Below are 26,826 nucleotides of genomic sequence, written 5' to 3'. Positions count from 1 at the left end.
AACACAAAATACAGAGGATAATATAATAAATGGTGATAAATCCCTTAAGAAAGGTTAAATAGAGACAAAAAGATCTTTTGGGAACTGACACAAAAGTAGTACTGGGTCTTTATAGGTTAATATGTGAAAAAACACACATTACTGTTTTAAATCTATTGTGACTCAGTGATATAAAACTGAAAACATGAACAATTCCTTGAGGTTGAGCACTCTTTACTGTTTACTGTTGTACTATGAATCAGAAGAAGCAATAATATATGACAGAATAGACAAGTTAGAATGAGGTGTTGACACACAGTTACCAGAGTTTGATTATGTGTTAATTCTAATAATTGTACATGAGACACAAACTGTAATTAAACCCCCATCTAAACAACCACAGAAGAATAACATACAGAAAATATTCAGTTATAAGAAGATATGAAGTCATTCAGCACAGGTCTGGATTCTTCAGATGCTTCTCTACAACAGCGACAGCTCCAGCCACTGCGGATTAAAAAACACCCTGGTCTGTATAATATTTATTCAAGTATTTGTGTCATCTTCACTGACAGACTCTTACCTCCACAAAACCCAACTCTATGTGACCAGATTCGTCCTTGTCCAAGGTTTTGAATGCATCTGTGTTAAAATTCAAGTAAAAATTAGAACTTGACATGATGTTTGTAAGGTAAAGCACTGTCCCAAATAACTCACTGAAGAGGGACTCCAAGCGAATCAGGCAGCAAACAAAGTTGTCAAAGTCCAGGGTGAGGCTTGGTTCACTGTAGCGGGCCACAATTATCTGATGCAGAGTGTGGTTGAGAGAGAAGCCTGGCAAAAAGAAAAAAAGATGAAGGAAGAAATAATACTATAAAAGACAGAAATATCAAATAACAAAGACAAATAAATCCAGACAACAATTTCAAAATAAATAAATAAATAAAAAGTCTTGATGTCAAAGTGAAAAAATTCTACAAGGTAATGTAATGTATAATTACAAATATTTCACCTAAAATAAGTGATTGCATAAATATTCACTTCCAGTCAGTAATATTAGAGGATTCAGTCTCAATGCAATCACTGAATCTGTATAAACCGGTCCCGGTCAGGCTTGTACATGTGGTGGTCACTGCTATTTTACTCCATTCTTCTTTTCAAAACTATTCAAGCTCTGTCAGGTTTCACAGGAATTGGGCATCAACAGCCTTTTTTAAGTCTAGTCCTCAAATTTTCTGCTGGATTGAGGTCTGAGCTTGGACTCATCCACTTCAGAACATTTACCATGTTTTTAAAACATTACTGTGTAGTTTTCACCAAATGCTTTGGGTCTGTGGTTCCCAACCTTTTTTGGCTCATGACTCCATTTAAACATCACAAATTTCTGGTGACTCCAGACATTCAAAACGGAGACTTTTTTTTTGCTAGAATTAATTTGTTTTTTTGATCATGTGATAGTTTGCTATACTATGTTGCAAATAAACATACATTTTAGATGACATTTAGTCTATATAATTTATATTATTATGGATAGAGGCAGAAAAGCCAGGCTGAGATGACTGCACAAAGTGAGAATTTTATTTTCCTTGGTCAGGATATGTACAGTCAGTCCAGCTTGGGTTTACAAGGCTGACAATTAATACTGAACAAACAAGAACTCAAACTATGAATTATGAAAGAGCTGCAGCATCTGAAACTGACCATAATAAACATTTGAAAGATAAACAGTACCACAGTGCTTCAGTTTCAGCTTCACAGTTTGTCATGTCTTTTATTTATTATGATTGTATCTCTCAACTCACTGTATATATTTTTTTTATCAGCAAGTTGTTTTTTTTTTTTTTAATCAATTACTAGAAATTTCAGCCAACCCCATTTGAATTCCAGGCGACCCCACATGGGGTCCCGACCCCAAGGTTGAAAAACACTGTTTTAGGTCATTGTTTGCTGGAAAGTAAGTCTTCTCCCAAGTTGTAGCTCTCTTACAGACTGAATCAGATTGTCTTCTTTGCCTATCCTTTACATTTTATCTCCACCTGTCCAAGCCTTTTTACGCTAACACCACCATGTTTCACACTGATCTGTCTTTTATGAACCAGACTTCTCACCTGCTTCTTCCACTGCCATCCGCATCTCAGCAGCGCTCATGCAGCCACTTTGGTCCGCATCTCTGGTTTTATACAGATCCTAAAGGGAAGTCAACAGGTAAATGTGTGCAGTCATGAGTCTCCTACTAGAAACAGAAATGTTAGATCCTTTAAAAACCACCTGGTAGGTATTCAAAGATCCAACCTAAATTAAACTTAAGAGGGACCTTTATAATTTGGTATTTTTATGATTTTAACTGCATTGTCATGGGGTGTTTTGTAGAGATTTAACTCAGTTTTATGCATTGCCATTAGATGTTATTTGTTTTTTTATTCTCTATTTATGTACAACTGCTGTTGAACAAATGCCACTTTACTCACTGTTGCTGTTGCTCATGCTGCTGGTGATGTACCACCACTTTAACTGTCACTGTTGCTGCATGCTGTGAAATTTTGTACATATTAAGAATTTATTTTATTATCTTTCATCTTTTTGATTTTTTCCTTTGCATATTTTTTATGGTAGTTTTATTCTACCCTACTTACTGTTAATATATTCTATTTTAGATTTCATCCTTTACCTTATTATGCTAAAAACCAAGACCCGGGTAGCTACATTTCATTCTATCATGTACCATTGATCAAATGACAATAAAACAGAGTCTGAGTCTGATGTATATCTTGAATTGTACAGCACAAAACCTAAGACTTGTTATTTTTTTCATGCTGTATTTAGTGATAAATTAATTCTTTGTCTTATGTGGTGTGTTAATTTACCTTGTAAAACACTTTGTAACTGACTGTAAACTGCAATATAAATTATCACTTACTTCCTAATAAAATACACAGTATCATGCATGGCCTTTTAATATACAGTTAATTAAGTAACACACCAGAAACTTCTCAATCTTGGTCCACAGAATCTTAAATTCCACCAATCCCAGCTTGCCACTTCCATCTTTCTTTAAAGACGGCATTAAGGAAATGTGCAGCCAGTTTTATTAGACATGAAAGAATAAACACTAGCATCTATAGGATTTTGCTTTACTGCAACAGCAGAACTGATATCATGTTAAATTTAAATGGTATCTTTAGAGTTTGGTTACTGATATAGTTGAGAAATAAGAAAAAAGAAAAGGATACATCCAGCAGATTGACCATGTTGCGACAAGTTGTCAGGCTGAACCCAGTGGTTTTGATGTCATTTCCTGGAAAAAAAAAAAAAAGCCCAGATAGATTGTTGTGAATGGTATGTTCAGATAAATGGACATGCTGAACTTGCCTGGAAGTGGGAAAAAAAAAATCCTCTTACGTTTCTGAATCACTCGGTTGAGGATTCTCTGCAACTCAAATGCTGAAATCTCCACATCCTGAAAAGTGGAAAGTGTACATCTCACCAATTTTGATGATAATTGCAGACCATGAGGACATTTGAAAGAATGAAATTTTTAGCATACATACATGTCCAGCAAGATGTTCAAAAAGACTCTTGAATCTGTCACTGATATCATCTTCATCAACATGAATCTAGAGGTTACAAAGTAAAACAAAAAAATCTTTAGTAACAGTACTGTTTTATTTATGTTCCAATTTGTGGAAGTGAAATCATCTTACCGGCTCAACATGACTTTCCACAGGGTCATCAATCTCTCTAGAAGGAGTGAAAATTCAATATGCAATCCTTTTCAATGCTTTCAATTATTAACATGCACACAGTAAATTGCAAATCAGCTCCTTTGTACACCTACTGGAAATCAGCGGTTTTCTCAGAGAACACCCGCACATAAAAGTCTCCGTTCTTGTTCGGCTCAAAGGTGGAGGGGACGATGAGGTACTCCCCAGGGGGAAGACAGAAGCGGCTGCACACTTCCCGCAGGTTGATGAAGGTCTCAGAACGTGCTCTTGAACTGTTACGCAGGAAGAAGTTTCTCTTCAGGTGCACTTGTTTTTTACCAGAGTACTGGAAGAAGACAGAGTTTGCAGTATGATATGTTTAATAGCCAAAAAGTGAACAACAGGGCAAAGACATTGCTTTGAATATTGGATGAAGAATGTGTAATCCCCAGCAACATGCTCTTCACACACAAACCTCTTCAGGCAGCTGGAAAAAACACAAAAATTAAATATTAGAATAAGAACAAATATGACACACACAGTATCTGTGGAACATAATTTTCCATCTCAAATGTAGTTTCATACTTCATAAATGGCAAAGCCAATGGTCTCCATGTCCTCTCCCATTTTCCTCCTGCGCCGCTTGTTCTTTTGCATCAAACCCACAATGACAGTACAACCCTCCTCACCATCATCAGGGTCATCGTCCACCTCATCCAGCTTGATGACAAACTGAGGATTTGTCCAGAACGAATCTTAGAAAAGGAAGAGGAAGCTGATCAGCAGCATTACAGCAGGTACTTCATTTTTAACAAAATTTCACAGTAAACCAATGGTTTATTCAAAGTTGAAAGGAGGAAAGTGTTCAGTACTTGGGTAGTTTCTGCAGCCGCCTGCTGACACGCCCCTCCTCCATGTTTCTTCAAACTCTGACTCTGCCCATTTCTTGTAGTCATCTGTGAGTGCATCAGGGGTGAGGTTGCAAATCTCAAGGCGAGAATATTCACGGAGGAAATCAGAAAATGACATCCTGTGGTAATAAAATATGCACAGATTGTTCAGCACTAAGAAATAACACTACACCTTCTATCTTTTTTTTTTTTTTTTTTTTTAATCATTACAGTGTTAATACTTTTATAATTTAACCCTCGAAGACCTAAACAGCTGGGAATGATCAGTGCATCTACTGATCTAAAATGCTGAATGACTTTTAAATTATTCATCCTATCAATACATTTCAATAATTCTGGTAAAATTCACTTTCTCAGCTTTTCACCAGCATTAGATGCATCTTATTTGATTGTTCAGAGGCTCCATAGTGAACATGGAAAGACTATCATCTTCTGCAGCATTGATTCACCAGTAAAACCATGTGGTTTGACAAATGACCATAGTTGTAGTAATTATTTCTACATTCAGTTCATATATTTTGCTGAAAAGCTCACTTTCTTCAGTTTTCTCTGTTTTTATATAATAGCCTTTGAATTTACTCTGGGCTTTTACAAACATGTATATTATCAGTAAATTAAATATATGAAAATAACCTGATTTTGACTGAAAAATGCAAAATGCTGAAGATAATATCATGATAAATGGTGAGAAATCACTTAGGAAAGGTTGAATGCAGAGAAATATTCATTGGATTTTGCCATTAAAATCACTCTGGGTCTTTAAGGCTTAATTTTTGTAGTTTCTAGTTTTGACTGATTGATTGTTTATTTTGAATATCAACATGTAAAACCAATACAACAAGAAAAATCAATATAAAAAAGAAAAGAAAACATATTCAAAAAGGAGCGGGATGAAGTTCAACTTACATACTCCCACCCCCTTACCCAATCCTTCTACTGACCATAAATTTCATGTCAGCTTTCATAAGTTCGCTTAACAAATCATATACTTATCAAACTAAATTCTGACTAAGCCTGCACAAAACACAAAAATGCTATACATATAAAAAATAAACTCTGTCCATTTCATAGCAGTAGTTTACCAGAACTCTCCATCTTCACGGTTGGTCAGTCTCTCCTGGTCTTCGTCACTCACATATCTCCACTCTGAAGAGCTACAAAAAAGAATAGATTCTTACTTAAAAACAGACTTTCAGAAGTGGTTGTTGGAAGTTCAGGTAGATGTTTCACAAAGCCTAAGCCATCACACTTGTCTCCACCTCCAAAACAAAGCTGTAATACTCCAGGATTAACAGCCATTCCACTGGGTGTGTGTCTGTCTGAGTTACTATGTCAAAAACACACACACGCAGGATTATCCAAACAATAGGTGTCTCAGTTAGGATGGGCTCCTAATAACACAAGATACATAATGGGGTGTCAATGAAAAAGATCATCCCTTGAAAGTAGTTTAAATTAAATAACATGGAAAACATTGGTTGGTTAGTTACACTTACAAGATCAACTGTATTAATCTTCATAATTCATTACAAAGGTTTGAAATAATTGTAACAATCACTTATTCTTTTTATATTTTCCATATTAACAGTTCAGTTCAAAACAGACAAAGCAGAAGAAAGGAAGGTCGTTAGACAGGAATATAAACCTGTACCAGTTAATGTGGCCACTGCCTCAGCTGCAACCCTCCTTAGGTGTGGTTTATGTTGATGGATGGAAAAAGGGCTGAAGTAACAGTATCAGTCAGACGTAACGTGTGTTACAACATCCAGCTCAGATACAGAGAATTGTCATTTTTTTGCGCAAATGAATTTATTTCTTAATATGTACTTAAAGAGAACTTAGAAATGAACTCATATTTTACCTCACTGAAAATGTTTCCGTTTTCTTTAATGTGACAAATCGTTGCGGTTCAACTCACAATAGGTGTCATATATAAATCATCAAAAGAGACAATTAATTAATAACTGATTGTTTTTGATGTTTTCCCTCATTGCCTGATTTTACATATCTAATATCTTTTTCTCAAAGAACCAGCCCTTTCATAAATCCAGACTTTGTGAGCATGTTAAACACTTTAACATACAAAGAGTTACACTAGCCTTTTAAATCTCGCGCTGATGTTAACGACACAATTATCAGAACAACAAGAATATGAAGTGATAAAATCTTGCCTCTCACTCCTTGAATGTCCCCATTAAAACACCTCCAGAATAAAAATAATCAAACTTTACCAAGTTTGAGTCACAAATAAACTAGATCAAGTCAAAATTGCTGGTTGGCTTTAGTTTTCAAGATACAGTCTTGGGTCAAAAATGTGAGAAATGTGAGAAATAATGAGAGAATGGGTTTTTACTCAAAATGAATGTTTGCCTCAGGGCAACCAGATCTTTTCAAAATACTGTCTGATTATTACAACAAATTCACATAAAGACTTGATCATATACACTGAAGGCATCAACTAACCAGTACTTTTTTCATTTGTTTCCTATCCATCTTAATAAAGTGTGTAAGATTTAACACATTTAATATCTAAGGCAGATCAGTTCTAAAAAAAAATAAAATAAAAAGTAGACCAGTGTTTATTAGACTAATTCATATTTATAAACTAAAGTGTCTGTGTGTTCTTCTATAAAAAAAGAAACCTGACTTAACTGATTACTTAAATGAAGTTAAGAAAAACATGATACTTACTTGTCGCTCCAGGCTCCGTTCCATTCCACCTGGCCCCATGGGTTTCTAATCCTAATCAGCTGCACCGTCCTTCCTCTGTACTCCACCTACGTACATGCAGCACATAACAAACCCAATTGTCACATAACTGTAGCTTTAATTTTACAGCTTGTCTTTTTCAATGTAGCCCCTTCAAAATGTATTAGATATAAAGTAATGAGGAAAAAAAGGTTTTCAGACGCCCTTAAAATTTCACATATCACACATGAACAATCTCTTTTATGTTTCAGAGGGAGTGGCTGCATCAGACAGACAAACAAATGCAAGTGATTTTTTTTCGTTTATTGTTAATAAGAAAAAATAACAAATCTAATTTCTTGATAGTTTCAATATGTCAGGCCCTGGATGTGTTTCATTATCTTGCTGAAACATCCAGTTTTGACCGTGATAGAACAGAACACGTGCAGAAGGGAATGTGCGTTTAGAGAATGGAACAATACTTGGCAGAATTCAATGACTTAAGAGTGATTCTTAATGCAATATACCACAAATGCATGGGGTGTCCAAAAAGTTTTTTTCCACTTCTGTGAAAATGTGGAAATGTCTACATGAAGAAATATCTGTCAGGGCCCAAGGCTCTCATAATCTCATAATTTTAGGATCCTCTTTGTTCCAGAGCTCATATGTGATCAAATATTAAAGTGTAAAGTCTGATGAAAGTTTCCTGTCTAAAGTAATTTAAAGTCAAAAGGCCTTTTAAATGTGAGTTTCTTGATTTAAAGCCAGTATTTTCATTTGCAGAACATCATAAATTGACACAATATAGAGAACAATATTACATTTGCACTAAAACCAGTATAAACAAAAGCAATGTTCATGCATTGAAGTAAACCCCATAATATCCAGGGGCTCCATGTTCGCCCGTTCACATGCTATGCCTTTTTTTTCACCTTACCTGGTCTGTTCCTGTCACCGAATAAGCATGGCCCTTCACCAGCTTGCGATGTGTGACAGCTTCTGAGTCAGCTGCACTGGTAATCTGGAAGGAAGCATAAAGTCATGTATGTAACAACCACACACAAGAGGATAACTGACCAGAACACATGAGAGGTGAACCAAGAGCTCAAACAAACATCAATGGAGCATCCAAGAAGGGAGCCTCTATCCAGGGCCTTCTTAATGTTGTGGAAGAGGTGTGGATTGGGCTTGCTCAGCTCATGCCTCTCAGCGATGCCCCCAGTGAAGTCCTCAAAGCCTTCAGTGGTCGAACCTCCAGAAAGCGCCTCATAGCATCCATTTAATCTGAGTATAAACAGGCTGCATGAAAGACAACACCAACAAAACATAACACAGTGAAAGGCATTCTAAGTATCTGATGTCTCTTTACTTGGCATAGGCCTTCTCCAACAGTGCACTCCAAAACTCAGAGCCCTCAGCTGAGTGAACAAACAGCAGTTCTCCATCTCTGGTGGGCAAACGGTCATCGACCACTACATCTACCCACTCACCAAACTGCCAGAACTGAAAAAAAAACAAACAAACAAACAAAAAAAAAACCCCACACATAAAACACAGTAAGAAAAACAAAACAGCAAAACAGAAGCTACGCCTTGTGTAAACTTGTTTCAGACATAAAATATTTTAACCCATAAAAACCCAAACATCTACGTCGACCAAAAGCATCTACTGATCTAAACTATTGATCCATTAATCCTATCAATACATGTTAATAATTGGTTTAAAATACAGTTGGTCATCTTTTCATAGTCATCAGATATGACCCATTTGAACGTTCAGAGGCTCTGTAGTGAACATGGAAACACCTTCATGTTCTACAACATTGATTCACCAGTAAAACCCACGGAGTTGGATCAATGACCGTGGATGAAGACACTTGGTTTATGTTCAGTTAATGCTATATTTTACTGAAAAAGTCACCTTTTCTTCACTTTTTTCTGTTTTGATACAATTACCTTTGACTTTACTCCCACCGTTTATGAGCAACTTCAGTCAATTAAATATAGGAAATAGAGGATTTTCACTGGAAAAAATGAAAAATTCAGAGGATAATATTATAATAAATGGTGATAAATCACTTAGGAAAAGTTAAATAGAGAGAAAAATTTATTTGGGAACTGCCACAAAAGTCACACTGGGTCCTCAGGGGTTAAGAACCATTTTTGACAATACAAAAACAAGGTATCTGTCTGGAACTGCACAAATAGTTAAGCGGTTCTGAGATACTACGACAATAATAACAAAATGGAAAAAATGTTTTTTATTTTCATGATTTTTTTTTAACCCAGAAAGACCCAGTGCTACTTTTATGTCACTTCCCAAAGGAAATTTTCTCTATATTTACCCTTTCTCAAGTGATTTATCAGCATTTATTTACAATGTTATCCTCTGTATTTTCTATTTTATCTGTATAAATCATGCATTTTTCTATTGCTAACTTACTGACCATGAATATGTATATAAAAGCTCAGATTAGAGTTGAGAGTTATTATATCAAAAACAGAGGAAACTGCAGAAAAAGTTAATTTTATTGTAAAATGTAGCATTAACTGAACATAATCCAAGCATTTCCATCCACTGACATTGATAAAACTCCATGGGTTTTACTGGTGAATCAATGTTGTCGAAGATGACAGTGTTTCCACGTTCACTACGGAGCCTCTGAACATCCAAATGGGTCATATCTGATGAACATGAAAAGATGATAAACTGTATTTTACACCAATTATTTACATGTATTGATAGGATGAGTGGATCAACAGGTATTAAGCAGTTTAGATCAGTAGATGGTTTTGGTCGGTGATGGATGTTTGGGTCTTTATGGGTTAATATAGTAAAGCCACAGTCTAAAGTTCAAGTGTGTCAAGACTGTACCTCAAAATGAAAGATGCCAGCATAATTCTCGTCAAAGCATTGGTTATGAGGTACCACTCGAGACAAAACCTGCTTGTTTAGAGTTAAGGAGGCGATCGCTGCCAAGAGCCAGCAGTCACCTAAACATGGACAAAAAGAACACACTCCTGTGTAACATCTGACACATGTAACATGCAAGAGATTGCATATTTTCACATAGTAGCTGTCAGTCTGACTCATCTCAAAAACACTCTAGGCATGCTTGTTGTTTGCACACACACTACAGTTGTGTAAAAGTGTATTGTGTTGTGGTCCTGCTGCTCAGTCTCACCCATGTACTTAAATTCTGTACATGTGTGTTGTACCAGACAGGGTGTAGACAGTGGGCGTAGGTCTTATAATGTGTAGATGTTGATACTGTGTCATGTTACAAAGCTGCAAATATATGTCATCTCATATCAGATTACTCTGCGGTTGGAGGATAGAAATGGTAGAAAAACTGAATCATGGTAGAAAAGTTTCAAGTTGTAATTTAAAGTAAACAAAAATGCATACAATGTTAACAGACTGGAATCATAAAAACACTTTGCGCTGTGTTGAGTTTTGTCAAGTGTGCGTCTTTCTCACCGAGTGCTCCTTGGCAAATGTCAGTCCTGGTGGCATTTTCAAAAATGAATTTTGGATTGTGACACAATTCCTGTGAAAATGAATAAATAAAAACTTTATCACAACAGCACCTTCCATTTGAATCTTATCAACACTCATCATGCAGTGTGATGTTAGACATGGATCAGTGAGAGGACACTTTTGATGCTCATTGTAAACATAGATTGGTAACACTTTGTAATAAAGGTTCCTTAATTAACATTAGTTAGTGCGTTATTAAGCATTAATTAACTGCTTAATAATATAGTAGCAATCATTATTATGTATTACTTAGAATTAGTAACATGTTACTTAATGTATTAATAAGCAGTTAATTAAAGTTTACTACTCAAAGTTAGTTAGCATCAATAAAAGTTGAATAATGTAATTAGTTATCATTATGTATGCATTACTGAGCATTAATTAACATGTTAGTTTATATATACAGTGAGCGAGAGCTTGCTGCAAAACAAATCTACCCACTGGTATAAATAAAGTCACATTGATATTAGTAAGCCGTTAATAATGTCTCTTGTAATCATTTACTAATGGGGTTTATTTGAAGTGAATAAGCATTAAGTAACAGCTAACTAATGCATTAATCATTCGCTATATGGTGTACATGTTAGCTGGATGGGCATTAAAGCAACACTATGTAGGATTCGTGGTACTGCGTTCATTAAGTGACCCTATCGTAAAGTGTTACCATAGATTTTACATGTATTCCTTTTACACATGTGTGATATACTGTATACATGCAGTGCAGTACATTATGTTTTCAATGTTATACAAGTAACTTCCAGCTTGAAGAAACTATTTATTTATTTATTTTTTTAAAATAAATCTTTATATTGGACTTTTCATACACACGTAGCAATATCTGACATGTACATTGTTTCTTTCCAGGTGTTCTAGTTGATAGGTAATAGGAAGTTGTCTTATACAGTGCATATTGAGAACAACAACAGTTTTAATCTAAGCCAGAACAGCTTCTATGAATGAACCATAATTAACCATTATCCCTTCCCACCCGTTATTAAGAGAAAAAACAAAACAAAGCACAAAGAAATATATATATATAAAAAATTAGATAAATAATAATAAAAAAAACACACATGGAAGAAACTATTTTAATAACAGTAGTCACTCTGGACTCTACATTCAGTAACTGTTTCCATGTATCTACTGTACCCACCGTGGGTCTTTTCCAGGTGACGCCTCGGATTTTGTAGGAATTTGGTCCAAGTTCATTGAAGCCTAAAGATGAAGGTAAAGCCTCAAAGCAGTCGTCCTCGAACAGCTGTCCTCCCTCCAGACAGCTTCTCTTCAGTGACTCATAGTCTTGGTTCAGATATTTCACTGCCTCTGAGTTCGATCCAATCCCATGTGCTCTGTCTCTGTTATGCTGAAGTTTTTCTGCTATTCCAGACATTTTAGAAGTTTGCAAAATGTACAGACTTCCGCTGTTCACTCTTAGTGTGTGTGGTTACACAGGTTCTGTGTTCTACCTGCTGCTCAAATGTTTCCACACCCTTTTATTGTTCACCCCACACAGTAAACCAGTTCTCCGGTCGAGGATCAGGTTTGGACTGATGGCCCAGATGTGTAGGATCACATGGTTTGGTGAGGAAACAGTTGGACTAATCAAGTTTATTTTTTTCTAATTTGCAAGCAAAAACAATCATCCACAACAGATCCTAATGGAAAGTCACATAGCAGCTAAATTATCAATGAATGGCAATATAGGATATATGAGTATTTTTGTTGAATTCAACCCACTTAACTAATGAATATGTTTGATCTGTGCAGAGTGTACTGAATACCAACAGGCCATTGTTTGTTTATGTCACAGTCTGCGCCGGTATTACCACCGGCTCCTCCCTTTCCATTTCACCCATCATCAGATTCACCTGTTGTGCGCCGCACGGCTGCAGCGCATCAGCATCAAGCCTATTTAAGGTTTGGTCCTGCGGTCGTGCAGTGCTGGTCAGTTGTTTTCTTCACCCTCTCCATAACCCGGACATTCTACTCACTCCTACGGACTCTGACTACAACCCAGATTTTTTGTTATTCCTTGTTTAAGTTTTCATTTGTGTTAATGAACCCGTTTTTTCCCTTCAGCACCATGCATTTGAGTCCACTCATTTTCCACCATTGTGACAGTTTACTTTTTATGATTTGACAAAAGAAAACACACTTTCCAACACTTTAAAAAAAAAATAAAAAAAAATTGAAATACAAGACATTAAATTACAGAAGAAATCTTTGGAAAATATTACTTTATTTGTCATATTTTATGTAATTTTGTCTTTGGATGTTTTAATCAAATATAATAATCGGAGCAAATAGAGAGTAAAAAAGAATTCTTCCAAAACTTAATTTCTAGACAAAAATCAGTTGCAGATACTTAGAAATTGATTGAACTTCTTTGAGCAGATTTCCTTTGCTTGCATTGTCTCCACAGTTAGTGGAGAGCCAGGCTCATCCACTGCAAGAAGAAACAGAATTACATAAAAAAAATAAAAAAAAAACATGTAAACTTAAAATGTCTTACTTGCAGCGTTTGTACAGTATTTTCGTACTTACCTGTTGCAGGTCAAGTTCAATCTTTCCCTGGTGGTCTTTATCTAGAGCCTTAAACATTTCTAGTTGAGACACGAAAAGATAAGCTGTTAATAAACAAGCTCTCAGATACAGATCAAAAGTCGATATATGGAAGTGGTAGTTTTGTTTTCCTGGACACTTACTGAACAGCATTTCCAATTTGATCAGACATCCTACAAAACTGTCAAAGTCAACTGCATAGTGACAATCAGCATAGCGACTGACGATGACCTGCAGCAGGGAACTGTTGACCTGGAAACCTGGAAGACAAACACAGGATCAATTTATTTCCGATACTGACCTGTTTTGACACTTCATTAGCTGGAGGATGATGGAACAGCCTCACCCATGTTTGTTTCTGGCAAAAAGAATTAATTAAATAGTAATCCTCCGACTGGTTTATCCAGTCTGTCAATAACTACTTACAGCATTAACTGTGCTGTAATGGACTCCTCACAGGTTTTATTGATCACACATTCCAGAAAATAAGCTCACAAAAATGCATCACAGCCAGCATTTATAAATTAGGTATGCTGGTTTATAATGTTTCATAAGTGTGTCTCACAACCTGAGGTGCCTGAATAAATACACTGTTCAAACTTGCAAATATGAAACCTAACCATGGATTCCGCCGCAGGCATAATTTCAACCCTACTCTTGCAACCATATGACTTTAACACCTGAAAGAAACCAATTCTCAAACTGATTGTCTTAGGTCAGGCTGTAAGCTGCAGAAAAACTGATTCAAGTAATGATTGGAAACAGCAAAAATACTGGTCTGGGAATTGGTGACAAACTCATCATTCATGCTCCTGAATCTTCCTTACAAATAAGTAACTTCAACAAACTTGAAATGATACTGAATTCTTATTTATGACACAAGGAAGAATGTTTTATTGCAGTGGATTAGTGAAAAAACCCATAAAGACCCAGTGCTGCTTTTGTGACAGTTCCCAAATGAACTTTTCACTCTACTTAACCTTTCTTCAGTGATTTATTGTTACCATTTATTGTAATATTATCCTCTGTATTTTGCATTTTTCACAGTAAATCATGTGCAGGGTGGGGAAGCAAAATTTACAATATTTTGAGGCAGGGATTGAAAAACAGTGTATGACCAATTAGTTTATTGAAAGTCATGAGAATTTATTTGCCACAAGAAAATTGACATAATAGAAAATGTTTTTATTCTATGTGTCCTCCTTCTTTCTCAATAACTGCCTTCACACGCTTCCTGAAACTTGTGCAAGTGTTCCTCAAATATTCAGGTGACAACTTCTCCCATTCTTCTTCAATAGTATCTTCCAGACTTTCTCGTAATAGTTTTGCTCATAGTCATTCTCTTCTTTCCATTATAAACAGTCTTTATGGACACTCCAACTATTTTTGAAATCTCCTTTGGTGTGACGAGTGCATTCAGCAAATCACACACTCTTTGACGTTTGCTTTCCTGATTACTCATATGGGCAAAAGTTTCTGAAAAGGTATGGATAATAGTGTTAGGTATGACTTATGACATCAATATATGTTTGATTTCAAAACAATTGACGTAGTGCCTGCTGAGCAAAAACAACTAAATGTTCATTGTAAATTTTGCTTCCCCACCCTGTATCTATCGTGTCTCATCATGTTTTTATCTTAGCATTTTACCTTTTTATTATGTTTTCATTGCATTTATTTTACTGTACAGCACTTTGGAAACCTTTCTGTTTGTTTAAATTTGTGCTTTATAAATAAATTAAAATGGATTGGAATGGAATGGATTGGATTGGAAATGAAATATAGTGACAAACCTGACAGCATCAAAGGTAATGATATTAGTTACCAGCTTCAATGGCAGCTCCTCTCATCTCATGGGAGCTCATTGTGCCAGAATTGTCATTGTCATGATTCTTGAAGATCTCCTGTGTGACACAAACACATAAACATTGAACACAAACAATGAACACAAACATTAACAGATACCGCCTCATATTAGAACTATGAGGCAAAGCTCATGAATTATATTTTACCAGGTATTTCTGGATTTTCAGCCAAAGCGTGTGGAATTCCAGAAGCCCTAACTTGGCGCTTTCATCTTTCTGGAAAATGTTAAGGTTCCTGAAAATGATCCCTCAGTGTATCTAAAAGTGTATGTATATATATATATATATATATATATATATATATATATATATATATATATATATATATATATATATATATATATATATATATGTGTGCATCTTTGGGAATTTGGATGCTTCATTTTATTTTTAAAAAAGAAAAGGAAAAAAGAATAATTTTTCAAGAGGATACATCCAGCAGACTGACAATCAACCGGCCTGTCTCGAGGCTGAAGCCGTCTGTCTTGAGATCAGACCCTGTGAAAAAGTGACAAAAGTTTCAACCCTCTAATAAATTAAAATAAAGAAGCTAAACACCACTCCATGTAGGAATGTCATGTACGTACGGTGAGAGACAATGTTGTTCAAGATTCTAACCAGTTCAAAGGCCGATACCTCCAAGTCCTGTTTGAAAAATAATCGTTATACTAGTTCAGAGCTACCTTTACTTTTCTTTCAGTTTCCATTTTTCAGTCCTTCCACCTACATCACCAGCAATCTGCTTGAAGAGCCTTTTGAAATGAGGATCCACATCACGCTCACATATCTCCTCCTCCTGTGAAAGGAAGAGTGAGAAGGTGGTCACTCTATTCTGCCCTTCTGGCTCTTCACATTCTAGTGAAATTGTATATGTCTGTGTTCATTTCACATGCACTTATGTTATATCTTGTCATTTTATGGACTTACATCTTTTATTTCAGCTCCAATTTCCTCCTCCAGTGGGCTAAAAAAAGAGGAGCATTGTTTAGACTCACTGACTTGTTTTACAGATATGTTGATTTCAGACTATAAAGTATTGGGAGCTGGTTTCAGCCACTAGATGGCAGTATATGTTAAAACAATGAGGTCTGCATCATCCTGGAGCTACATTCCATCAAATCTCAAAAGTAGGTGCCATCAAAACAAAGAATATTAAAGATTCTGAAACAAGGCTGAATCACATTATCTAACCTTGTTTTTGACCTGCATACATCCATTAGTATGTGTTACTCAAAGCGTTTGGTCAGGTTTGGATTTTTAAAAAATCTTGAAAAAAAATTCTGTTTGTTTTTTAATTGCATCAGAATGATGGATTCAGGGTGAATTTCAGGATCAAAATGTTCTAACACAACTTGCCAGTTGTAACAAAACTGCTTCACATTGGTCACATGAATAGACTATTTTTTACCCTTTTTTGTACATTCAACACCAAATGGCTGACAATATCACACAAAAACAGTCATTTCAACTTACCCAAGTAGAACAAACCAAAGCAGATCAGATCATTTTCCATTTATTTTATTTAACTATTTTACTATTTTCACAATGGGACATTTAACATCTTATGAGTAACATATCCACAATTTATTCATGAATAATGTTTATTTATTTGGTTTTTTTTTATCAGATGGAAGGCCTCTTGTTTTGTTTTGGGTTTTTTTTAATAAAAGAAATTTAAAATGAAAAGTGTGTTTGTAGTATTTTATTCTGCTTTGTTGTGCTTTTTTCTGGTAGTTCCAATTACAGTGCTGGTAAAGCAGGTATGTTATCTTATTTTTAATTTTTTTTTTTTTTCTTTTTTACCTGCATCAAAGTGATCCAATATTGCAACATTAGAATAGCTGCCTGATCCTGAAGAGTAAAACATAGGATTTCCCAGTCCAGATGTTACTGATCTGTGGTAACCTCTGTGATCAGCTGGCCTCTACAGATAGAATACTTGTGTATATTTAACTTTGGTACCTGGTGGCTGCCTGCTTCTCTGAGAACACCCTCAGAACGAAGCTGGCATTCTTGTGGGGGTGGAAAGTCGAGGGAATAATGACATATTCTCCTGGAGGAAGTGTGAAGCGGTCACACACCTCTCGTGTGTTGATGAAGGTACTGCTCATCGCCACAGCTCGCTGTCGCAGCAGCACATCTGGACCCAGGTGAACATTACTGCGACCTTTGTACTGAACAGCAGGAGATAAGAGAAAGCTTTACTGCTTTGATGTCAGAAAGTGAAAAAAAGAAAGAGATTATTATTGTGAAAATTTCACAGTATAGTAGAACCAAAGCCCACCTGATCTGGGACCTGTAAAAGAAAACAAAACAAAATCAGTAAATCATTAAAATCAGGTCAAATGGAGAACTTTTTTTCTCTTAAATATTTCAATAAACACCTTATAAATGGCAAAGCCGATGGTCTCCAGGTCACGGTTTAGCCTGCGTTGGCGACGTCCATCCTTCTGCATCAGGCCCACCAGAAAAGTACACCCATCCTCCCCATTCAGAGGATCATCATCCACATCCTCCAGACGCACCACAAACTGGGGGTTGGATGTAAATGTGGCTGGAACCAGTGAGGGAAGAAACCCTTACTTAAGTAAAAATATTCAAGTACTAATATTACATTGTGGGAAGACTTAAAACTTAAACCTTAAGTGAAAGCATTATCAGCAAAATGTACTATAAGCATGAAAACTGAAACTATGGTGCAGTTAAAGGTCAATGTTTCACTGAAAGCTTTTGGATCAATATTAATGCTGCATTAAAGTGTGTGCTGTCTGTTGGACATTTAACATTGAGCTCATCTGAAATACTTTGGGTCTTTAATCTGCAGCAGTGCTCCATTTTCTATGAGAACATTATATTTGTTTTTCCGAACTTTTTAGCATTTTGGGAAATACAACTAATCCAAGAGTCCAACTTTTGAGTCCCTGATGAAGGCTTGACGCTAAAACATGTTGAAATATAGTTGTTTAAGAGGTTTAACTCGACCATGCTGTGACAGTAAAGACATTTATTATTTTTAAGGAATCTTGGAATTCTTTGTTGTTTCCTAAGTACATACATGTTCCAAACCAAAAATTGCCTCAAACTAACAGCTTCTTTTGAGTCCAAGAAGTGCTCCTTTTCCAACACTTTTCTAATCCCAGAGGGTATTTTAAAGAGTTTATGCAGCTTAAGAACGAGGTGACTTTTCTCAACCCATAGACCAACATTTCACTCTACAGTAGAAAAATGGAAAAACTGTGAAGAGTCACTAAAGCTGTCTAACAAAATATTTGCCTCTTGGATGTAAAGGAATAGAAGCAGCTTAAAATAGAAACACTGTACTAGAATTAAAGTACAGCACATGTTGGAACACATAAAAGTGTATTTAATTCTCTGAGGTACTGAATCAGACTTTCTTGCTCAGATATGTGTGGTTTCTCCTTTACCTGGGTTGTTGCGGCAGCCTCCAGCAGTGGCACCGATTCTCCACATCCCCTCAAACTGGTAGTGGTTCCAGTGGCCCACGTCATCACTTTCAAGGGTGTCTGGAGTCAAGTTACAGATCTCCAGCCTGGAGAAGTGCTTCATGAAATCTGAATAAGACATCCTGGAAAGAAAGTGTTTTATTTTTCTCAAACATTTGCTTGAAATGAATTTCCCAGCATTAATAGTCTTTGTTGCCACATGATTTTAAAATAAATGAAAGATGAATTTACCAAAATTCTCCATCTTCAGCTACATGGTTCAACTTTGATTTCTCGTCCTCACTGACGTAGTTCCATTCCCTGGATCTAAACATTTACACTTTTAATAAAACACTGGAAATAGCCAGTAAGAACTGATGATTTATGAACAAATAATATAATTGTTTACCCATCAGACCATGGTCCTGTCCACTCCACCTGACCCCATGGGTTCCTGATGCGGACCAGTTGAACCGGCTGGCCTCGATAACTAACCTGGGAAAGAGTCCAAACATGGTCGATGTCATTTGCATAAACAGAAGACTATCTTAAAACTAAGGCCATGTTGGTAGTTTGTAGTTTACCTCTTCTGCACCAGTGACTGAGTATGCATGTCCTTTTACAAGTTTCAGTGATGTAACTGCTTCTGACTCATAGCTGCTGTTGATCTGAAAGCACCAGAGAAGCAAACTAAATATTAGTTGATACTGTTAGTGTGTCGTTCAAAGATGCAAATGAGAATGAAAATTAGACTTACATCAATAGAGCAGCCCAGCAGAGAGCCCAGGTTCAAGGCCTTCTTTATGATCTGGAAAAGCTGTGGTGGAGCCTTGTCTAAACAGTAGATTTCTGCAATTCCTCCTGTGAAATCCTCAAAGCCCTCAATGGTGTTTCCTCCTGTCAGAGCCTCATAGCAACCACACACCCTATTACAGACACAATCCAGTTATCTCTTTATGTTTGTTGCAAATTTACATTTTGACAACGAAAAAATATCCATACTTAGCATAAGCCTTTTCCAGCAGCGCACTCCAGAATTCATTGCCCTCAGCAGAATGAACAAACAGCAGCTTTCCATCTCTGGTGGGTAAACGGTCATCAATAACCACGTCTACCCACTCACCAAACTGCCAGAACTGGAGAGAATATATTCACCAGTGAACCTAAAGTCAAATGATTATGACTCACAAACATGACAACTCTGTGATTCTTGGGCTCTTGTACTGAATCCTGAATGTGGTGTTAACTGCTTAAGTCAACCACATGTATTTGTTTTTGATTGTCATGAAACTTATTTGTGAATCACTGTTTAGGAATTATCTGCAATTATCTGAGGATTGTCATGTTAACCCATAAAGACCCACTGCTACTTTTGTGGCGGTTCCAAAATAGTTTTTTCTCTTTATTTGAAATTCCTTAAGTGATTTATCACCATTTATTACAATATTACCCTCTGTATTTGGTGTTTCTTCAATGAAAATCAGGTATTTTCCTGTATTTAATTCACTGATCATGTAGATGTTCATTAAAGATCAGATTAAAGTTGAGGGTTATTATATCAGAAACAGAGAAAATTGAACAAAAAGTGACCTACAGGGTGGGGAAGCAAAATTTACAAAGAACATTTAGTTGTTTTTTCTCAGCAGGCACTACGTCAGTTGTTTTGAAACCAAACATATATTGATGTCATAAACATACCTAACACTATTATCCATACCTTTTCAGAAACTTTTGCCCATATGAGTAATCAGGAAAGCAAACGTCAAAGAGTGTGTGATTTGCTGAATGCACTCGTCATACCAAAGGAGATTTCAAAAATAGTTGGAGTGTCCATAAAGACTGTTTATAATGTAAAGAAGAGAATGACTATGAGCAAAACTATTACGACAAAGTCTGGAAGATACTATTAAAGAAGAATGGGAGAAGTTGTCACTCGAATATTTGAGGAACACTTGCGCAAGTTTCAGGAAGCGTGTGAAGGCAGTTATTGAGAAAGAAGGAGGACACATAGAATAAAAACATTTTCTATTATGTCAATTTTCTTGTGGCAAATAAATTCTCATGACTTTCAATAAACTAACTGGTCATACACTGTCTTTCAATCCCTGCCTCAAAATATTGTAAATTTTGCTTCCCCACCCTGTATTTTTAGCAAACCTATCACTAACTGAACATAAACCAAGTGTCTCCATCCACTCTCATTGATCCAACTCCATGGGTTTTAATGGTGAATCAATGTTATAAAAGATGTCGGTGTTTCCATGGTAACTAAGGAGCCCCTGAACGTCCAAATGAGTCATATCTGATGGCCTCAAAAAGATGTCAAACTGTATTTTCGACCAATTATTTACATGTATTGATAGGATTAGTGGATCAACAGGCATTAAACAGTTTACAACAGTAGATGGTTTTGGTCAGTGGTGGATGTTTGAGTCTTTATGGGTTAAAATTCAACTTTAAAACTTTTTCACCCTTATCTTTTCCTAATGGTGGTGCTAGACCTGACTGGCTCACCAAAGGGTCCAATCCAGGTCCACGGGATGAATTTATAAAGTGCAAAAATTACACTGAAGAATATCTTAAACAAAATATATTTTAGTTCCAGATGCCTGTCAGCAATGCCTGTTGTACTGTATGTGTGTAAATGATAAGCTGAGGCATAATATTATTAAAATTCACATATTTTTCTCAAGAAATTTCAGGTTATTCATGGTTGTTCAGGTTATTCAAACTTTGTGTAAGGGGATAGTTTGTAAATGTAAGCATTTTTATAATGTACTTTTACTATTTTTGCACTAAAAATAAAAAGTACATTTTGGAGTAGTCATTATTTATAGGTTATTATTGTTTTATTTTACTGGTCTGACCCTCTTTGGATCAAATTAGGTTATATGTGGCCCCTTGGCACTCGTGCTAGACAGATTGATAAACACACTAGTATTTACAGAACTTAGTCGATCAAAGTCATAGTCTTTGCTGTAATTTTCTGAGTGTCAATTCCCTGTTAACACAGCAGACAATGCATCTGAAGATACTTTGTAAATCTGGATTTTAAAATACTTACTGAGATCATCCAGAATATAGTCAACATTATTGACTTTATAAAAAAGATATTACTGTACACAGTCTTCCCTTTTCTTTTCTGACCTGGAAATGAAATATTCCAGCATAACCTTCTTCAAAACTCTGCCCCGTGGGCACCACACGGGCCAGGATCCGTTGGTCCAGAGTAAGTGAGGCAATGGCAGCCAGAAGCCAGCAGTCGCCTGCAAAACAGCAGCAGATACTCAACTACATGCTCTGATGTTATGCAACATGCATTTACACCAGTGCTGTGGTGTAAACAGCTTCTAATAATGAACCCCTCAGTGATAAATCCATCCTAATCTTAATTATGGGAGGAGGGTTTAGCGCAGATATTTGTGGTTTTCTCCTGGTAAACAAAATACCCCATCAATTATCCTTGTGTCTTGTTCATTTCAGTCATGTAACTTATCTCCTTCACTTACCCAGAGCACCTTGACAGATGTCAGTCCTTGTCGCTCCATCATCAATGAACTTTGGTTTAGAACACAGCTCCTATGATAAAGATACCAATTGTTTGAGACTGCTTCTCAGAAAAATTCCCTTACTCTGCATCATTCAATTAGATGAATGTAGTTGTAGGTTTAGAATGAAAAACACTAATTACTGTTTTGTTTATTATATAACTCTCATGAGTACTGTCATGTAATCCAGTGCTGTGGCAACATGTAAGTGTGTCTAATCCATGTCTTTTCTTTTCGTCTCACTTCTCAGACCTCTTCTCTGCCCCCCCGCCCCCATGTAACAAGAACCATGAAACATCTGAAAATCCACCTTCAGATTTGACTTAATTCCAAGTCAAGTCAAAAATTTTATTTGGTGTGAGTTTGGAGGCATGGGCCTGGTGGAATTCGCTTATGTTATCTGTCTTACCATCTAACCTGTGTCCCTTTTAGTTCTCCTTGGTCCTTGTGATATGTTCTGTTTCCATATGTCTTACAGAGGGTCTTTTTGTTGTTCGTATTAAGCAGCACATTTTGCTTTTCTGTGTGCTTTCTCTGAAACTCACCATGAAATCTTTGCTACCCATACTTTGTTAAGAGTCTATTTTTATAAGCTTTCTGAGATCTCATATAGGTGCTGTACAACTTTATCATTTTTGTGGGAGTTTGATGCAGATATGCTGTTACACCGCCTAGATTTGTCACATGGAGCCTGTTCAACCAAGATATGGAGACCAAAAACCAAATGACATTATTAAATGGTGTTTAGAAAATGTGTAATATGGTGATATGCAGCCAGTTGTGTAATACAGTAGACTGAAAAGAAATGATTTAAAAATAACTCTTCTGCAGGTGGCACAACTGTGTATCTATATTAAGGTCCTGCAAAAAGTATCTAAAAAAACATTTTTTTATTCCACTAAATCTTTGGTTCGTACAAATGACATATTGGAAACAAAGTGTTGGAAACTCAGTGCAGATTGGAGATATGAGTTCTGACAGATTCCACTGTACCCTCTGCAGAGAAGGTGTTTGAGTCATTCTATTCTATCTACTTTATAGCACAGCTGGTTAAATATTTATATACATGCATTTCCTCGACAAAAGGAAGTAATGCCATTTAGTTTTTGATCCCTCCTCACTGAACAGGCTACATGTAGTAAATCTAGGAGGTACAACTGTGTATCTGCATAAGGGTCTTACAAAATGATGAGGTTGTAGGGCATCTATTTGCTCTATCATACAATGGCAACCAAAACTTGATGCCTTGCCACAGTTTTTAAAGACAGTTGTGAAAATGCTGTTGTGACTTTAGTCCCTTTGGGTGTAGCCCTCTCAGTGGGTGATGGGCTAATCTGAACAAACGCTGATCTGCAAATACTTAAGTTTTGTTTTCCTGGCCAGCCGTGACAAAGCACACAAAGTAAAACGTGGCAGCTAACATGAACACTACAAATCCTCTCTGTGAAGGATGTGTGGAAAATACACGGCAAGAGAGCCAACTCATACACTGACTACATACATCTATATACGGTATAAATTCCAAATGCAAATAATAAAGTGAGTTAGCCTTGTACATTTTAGCCTTAACCTGTTTTTTTTTTTTTCATCACAGAGCATCAACTCAAGGAAATGACTGTCTATTCCTGCTGAAACTTTCAGTTCAGCTGTTCTGTGAGTGAGAGCCTCACTTTCTCACCTCTAACACCTTAGGAGAGATATACTTTGACATGTTACGTTATGTTATTGTTAGAAAATATGCTGTTTTCTAAATGAATGAATGAATAAACACAACTAGCTAGGGCTTTAAATGTGTGTAGCTCTATTCAAAGACATGGACAGTGCTCACTCAACTACATAATTATTTCTGCCCCATCTTTCTTTCTTTCCCCCTGTTTTTTGGTGTTTGTTAATTTTGGATAAAATTTCTTGTACATGTTAATATACAAAACTAAATAAAGAGTTTTAAAAAATGTGAGTTGCTAATGTCTAGTCTCTTCTGCAGAGGTAAATATTCTTTTTAGTGCATGTTTTGAGTCCAAAATGCAGTTTACAATCTGCAAAACTATCAAACTGTTATTTTTTCATTAACATAAATGGTCCATTTTCTGTCAGGTATTATTCCATTACTTTTCCTGATGCTTCAGGTGTTTGTATTATTTCAGTTTTAGGCAGGTGTCATATCATATCATATCATATCATATCATATCATATCATATCATATCATATCATATCATATCATATCATATCATATCATATCATATCATATATCATGACAACCCGATACACAATGTACATAACACAAGAAGAATGTTGCACTCAATCACTGCTGTTTAAAGATACAGTATAACAGCAAGCAAAGTAAATTCACCACTAAGTGAACTTTCCATTTAAACAACACTATTCAGCAGTAATTGATTTTTTTTTTCCCCTTGCTGTGCATTTCCTCTGTGTGGCTTCTTACCGTTGGCCTCTTCCAGACTACACCCCTGGTCTTGGATGAGTATGGTCCCAGCTCATTGTAACCCAGTGACTTGTACTCGGTTGGAAAGCTGGGGTCTTCAAACAGACGTCCACTATCCAGACACTGTTGGCGCAGAGTCCCATAGTCCTGCCGGGAGAACTTCACCGCCTGCTTGTTGGTTCCGAAGCCTTTCTCCTTCCGTTTCTCATGGGCGAGTCGATCTGCTGTGGAAGTCATCCTCACTTGTCAAGTATGCACAGTCTCCCTGGATGCTGAGACTTGATTTCTTTGTCTTTGTGAGTGAGTTGGACTGATGTGTGACTTGATCTTCTACCAGCTACATACAATATAGAGGAACCTTTCTTGTATTCTCCTTTATAACTGCAACAAAGGGAAGAGTTATATCACAAACAGGGTGGGGCCTCTCCAATGTTCAGGTGAGGTTAGGAGAGCAGACAGCAGCTAAGCAAATCTGCAATGGTGTGGCAGTGACCACAGCTCAAAACAAACAGGGACACACCCAACGGCAACTTAAAGATCCACTGTCATTGCTTCATTTTGATTTTGTGATCCTGTGGTTGTAGTTGGCAATGAAACGTACATGGCCAACTCCCTGATGGGTACAAAGCAGAGGAAATAAACCATTTTAAAAGTCATTTTATACATGTTGTCTTAATTTACTTTAAAAACAAAGTTGAAATTCATTCATTAACCCATTAAGACCCAAACAGTCACCATCAACCCAAAGCATCTACTGGTCTAAACTGTTTAATACCTGTTGATCAACTCATCCTATCAATACATGTAAATAACTGATGTAAAATACAGTCTGTCATCTTTTCATGGTCATCAGATATGACCCATATGGACGTTCAGAGGCTCCGTAGTTACTGTGGAAACACTGTCATCTTCTACAACATTGATTCACCAGTAAAAAATCATGAATTTTAATCAATGCCAGTGGATGGACACACTTGGTTTATGTTCAGTTAATGATGTATTTTGCTGAAAAAGTCATGTTTTTCTTCAGTTTTCTGTTTTTGATATAATAACTTCCAATTTTAATCTGAGCTTTTATGAACATCTATATGAGAAATAAATTAAAAATAGAAAAATAACAGATTTTTACTGAAAAAACAAAACAAAAAACAAACTAAATTACAGAAAGTAATATTACGATATATAGTGATTGCCTCCAGTGCTGCTATTCACACTGGTGTATGAATGTGTGTGAATGTTTGGTGGTGGTCGTAGGCGCAGATTGGCAGCCACGCTTCTGTCAGTCTGCCCCTGGGCAGCTGTGGCTACATATGTAGTTTACCACCACCAGAGGGAGGATATGAGTGTGATGAATAATGGATCCACTGTGTGCGCTTTGAGTATGTGTTCATGGAAAAGCGCTATATAAATCTAATCCATTATTATTATTATTATTATTATTATTATTATTATGATAACTCACTTAAGAAGGGTTAAATAGACAGTAAAAATCATTTAGGAGCTACCACAGAATTACCACAGGATCTTTATGAGTTCATCATCACAGACATATAACAGCTGCTGTTGACCAAAAACACTAAATGATCTAAAATGTTTAATACTTGTGATCCACTAATCCTATTAGTATATTTGAATAATTCAGGTCAAATGCAGTTTCTTAGTTTTTCAGCCGCTTCAGATGTGTCGTATGTGGATGTTCAGATGCTCTGTAGTGAATCTTCTGCAACACTGATTCACCAGTAAAACCCAAGTAGTCTGACAAATGGCAGTGGTTGTAGATGTTTGTTTTTACACTCACTTAAGTATATGTGTTATGCAAAATGGCTTTTTTTTCTTCAGTTATTATCTTATTTGAAATTATAATCTTCAAATTTACTCTAAGCTTTTACGAACACCTACCAGATCAGTATCAGTCAGTAATTAAATATAGAAAATGACCTGAATTTGACTGTAAAATGCTGAATTCAGAGGATAATATTGTAATAAATAGGTTAAAAATTCATTTGGAAGTCACCATAGAAACAGTTATAGGTCATCATTCACTAATTATGTTTATTAAAAGGCAAAAGGATGCCATACTTCAGATTTGTTATTGGGTTTGAAATTAAGGATTTGTTAATTTGGTTGATTTGGTTAAATTAAAAAT

General features: G+C 36.2%; 1 protein-coding gene across 1 annotated transcript; it reads right to left on the bottom strand.

The window, feature by feature from the left end:
- Positions 1–25,067, bottom strand: LOC115434606 (uncharacterized). Its single transcript, XM_030156642.1, is given in 41 exon segments — positions 1–486; positions 563–621; positions 697–813; positions 2,088–2,166; positions 2,960–3,028; positions 3,210–3,274; positions 3,379–3,436; positions 3,528–3,593; positions 3,681–3,717; positions 3,815–4,026; positions 4,156–4,167; positions 4,266–4,435; positions 4,553–4,710; positions 5,674–5,745; positions 7,283–7,368; positions 8,217–8,297; positions 8,299–8,563; positions 8,649–8,782; positions 10,154–10,272; positions 10,760–10,829; positions 11,973–12,249; positions 13,332–13,422; positions 13,525–13,641; positions 15,207–15,285; positions 15,394–15,462; positions 15,680–15,744; positions 15,834–15,891; positions 15,974–16,042; positions 16,174–16,210; positions 17,209–17,420; positions 17,531–17,542; positions 17,631–17,800; positions 18,672–18,832; positions 18,942–19,016; positions 19,099–19,184; positions 19,274–19,357; positions 19,447–19,615; positions 19,692–19,825; positions 21,837–21,955; positions 22,199–22,268; positions 24,681–25,067. Coding segments are annotated over 41 exon segments (4,344 nt in total). The 5' UTR covers positions 24,918–25,067; the 3' UTR covers positions 1–462.
- Between the last annotated feature and the right edge of the window lie 1,759 nt (positions 25,068–26,826).

This window comes from Sphaeramia orbicularis, chromosome 15, assembly GCF_902148855.1.
Source record: "Sphaeramia orbicularis chromosome 15, fSphaOr1.1, whole genome shotgun sequence".
NCBI lineage: Eukaryota > Metazoa > Chordata > Actinopteri > Kurtiformes > Apogonidae > Sphaeramia > Sphaeramia orbicularis.
Note: the sequence above shows the minus strand (reverse complement) of the source record. Positions and strands in the feature narration are given on the sequence as shown.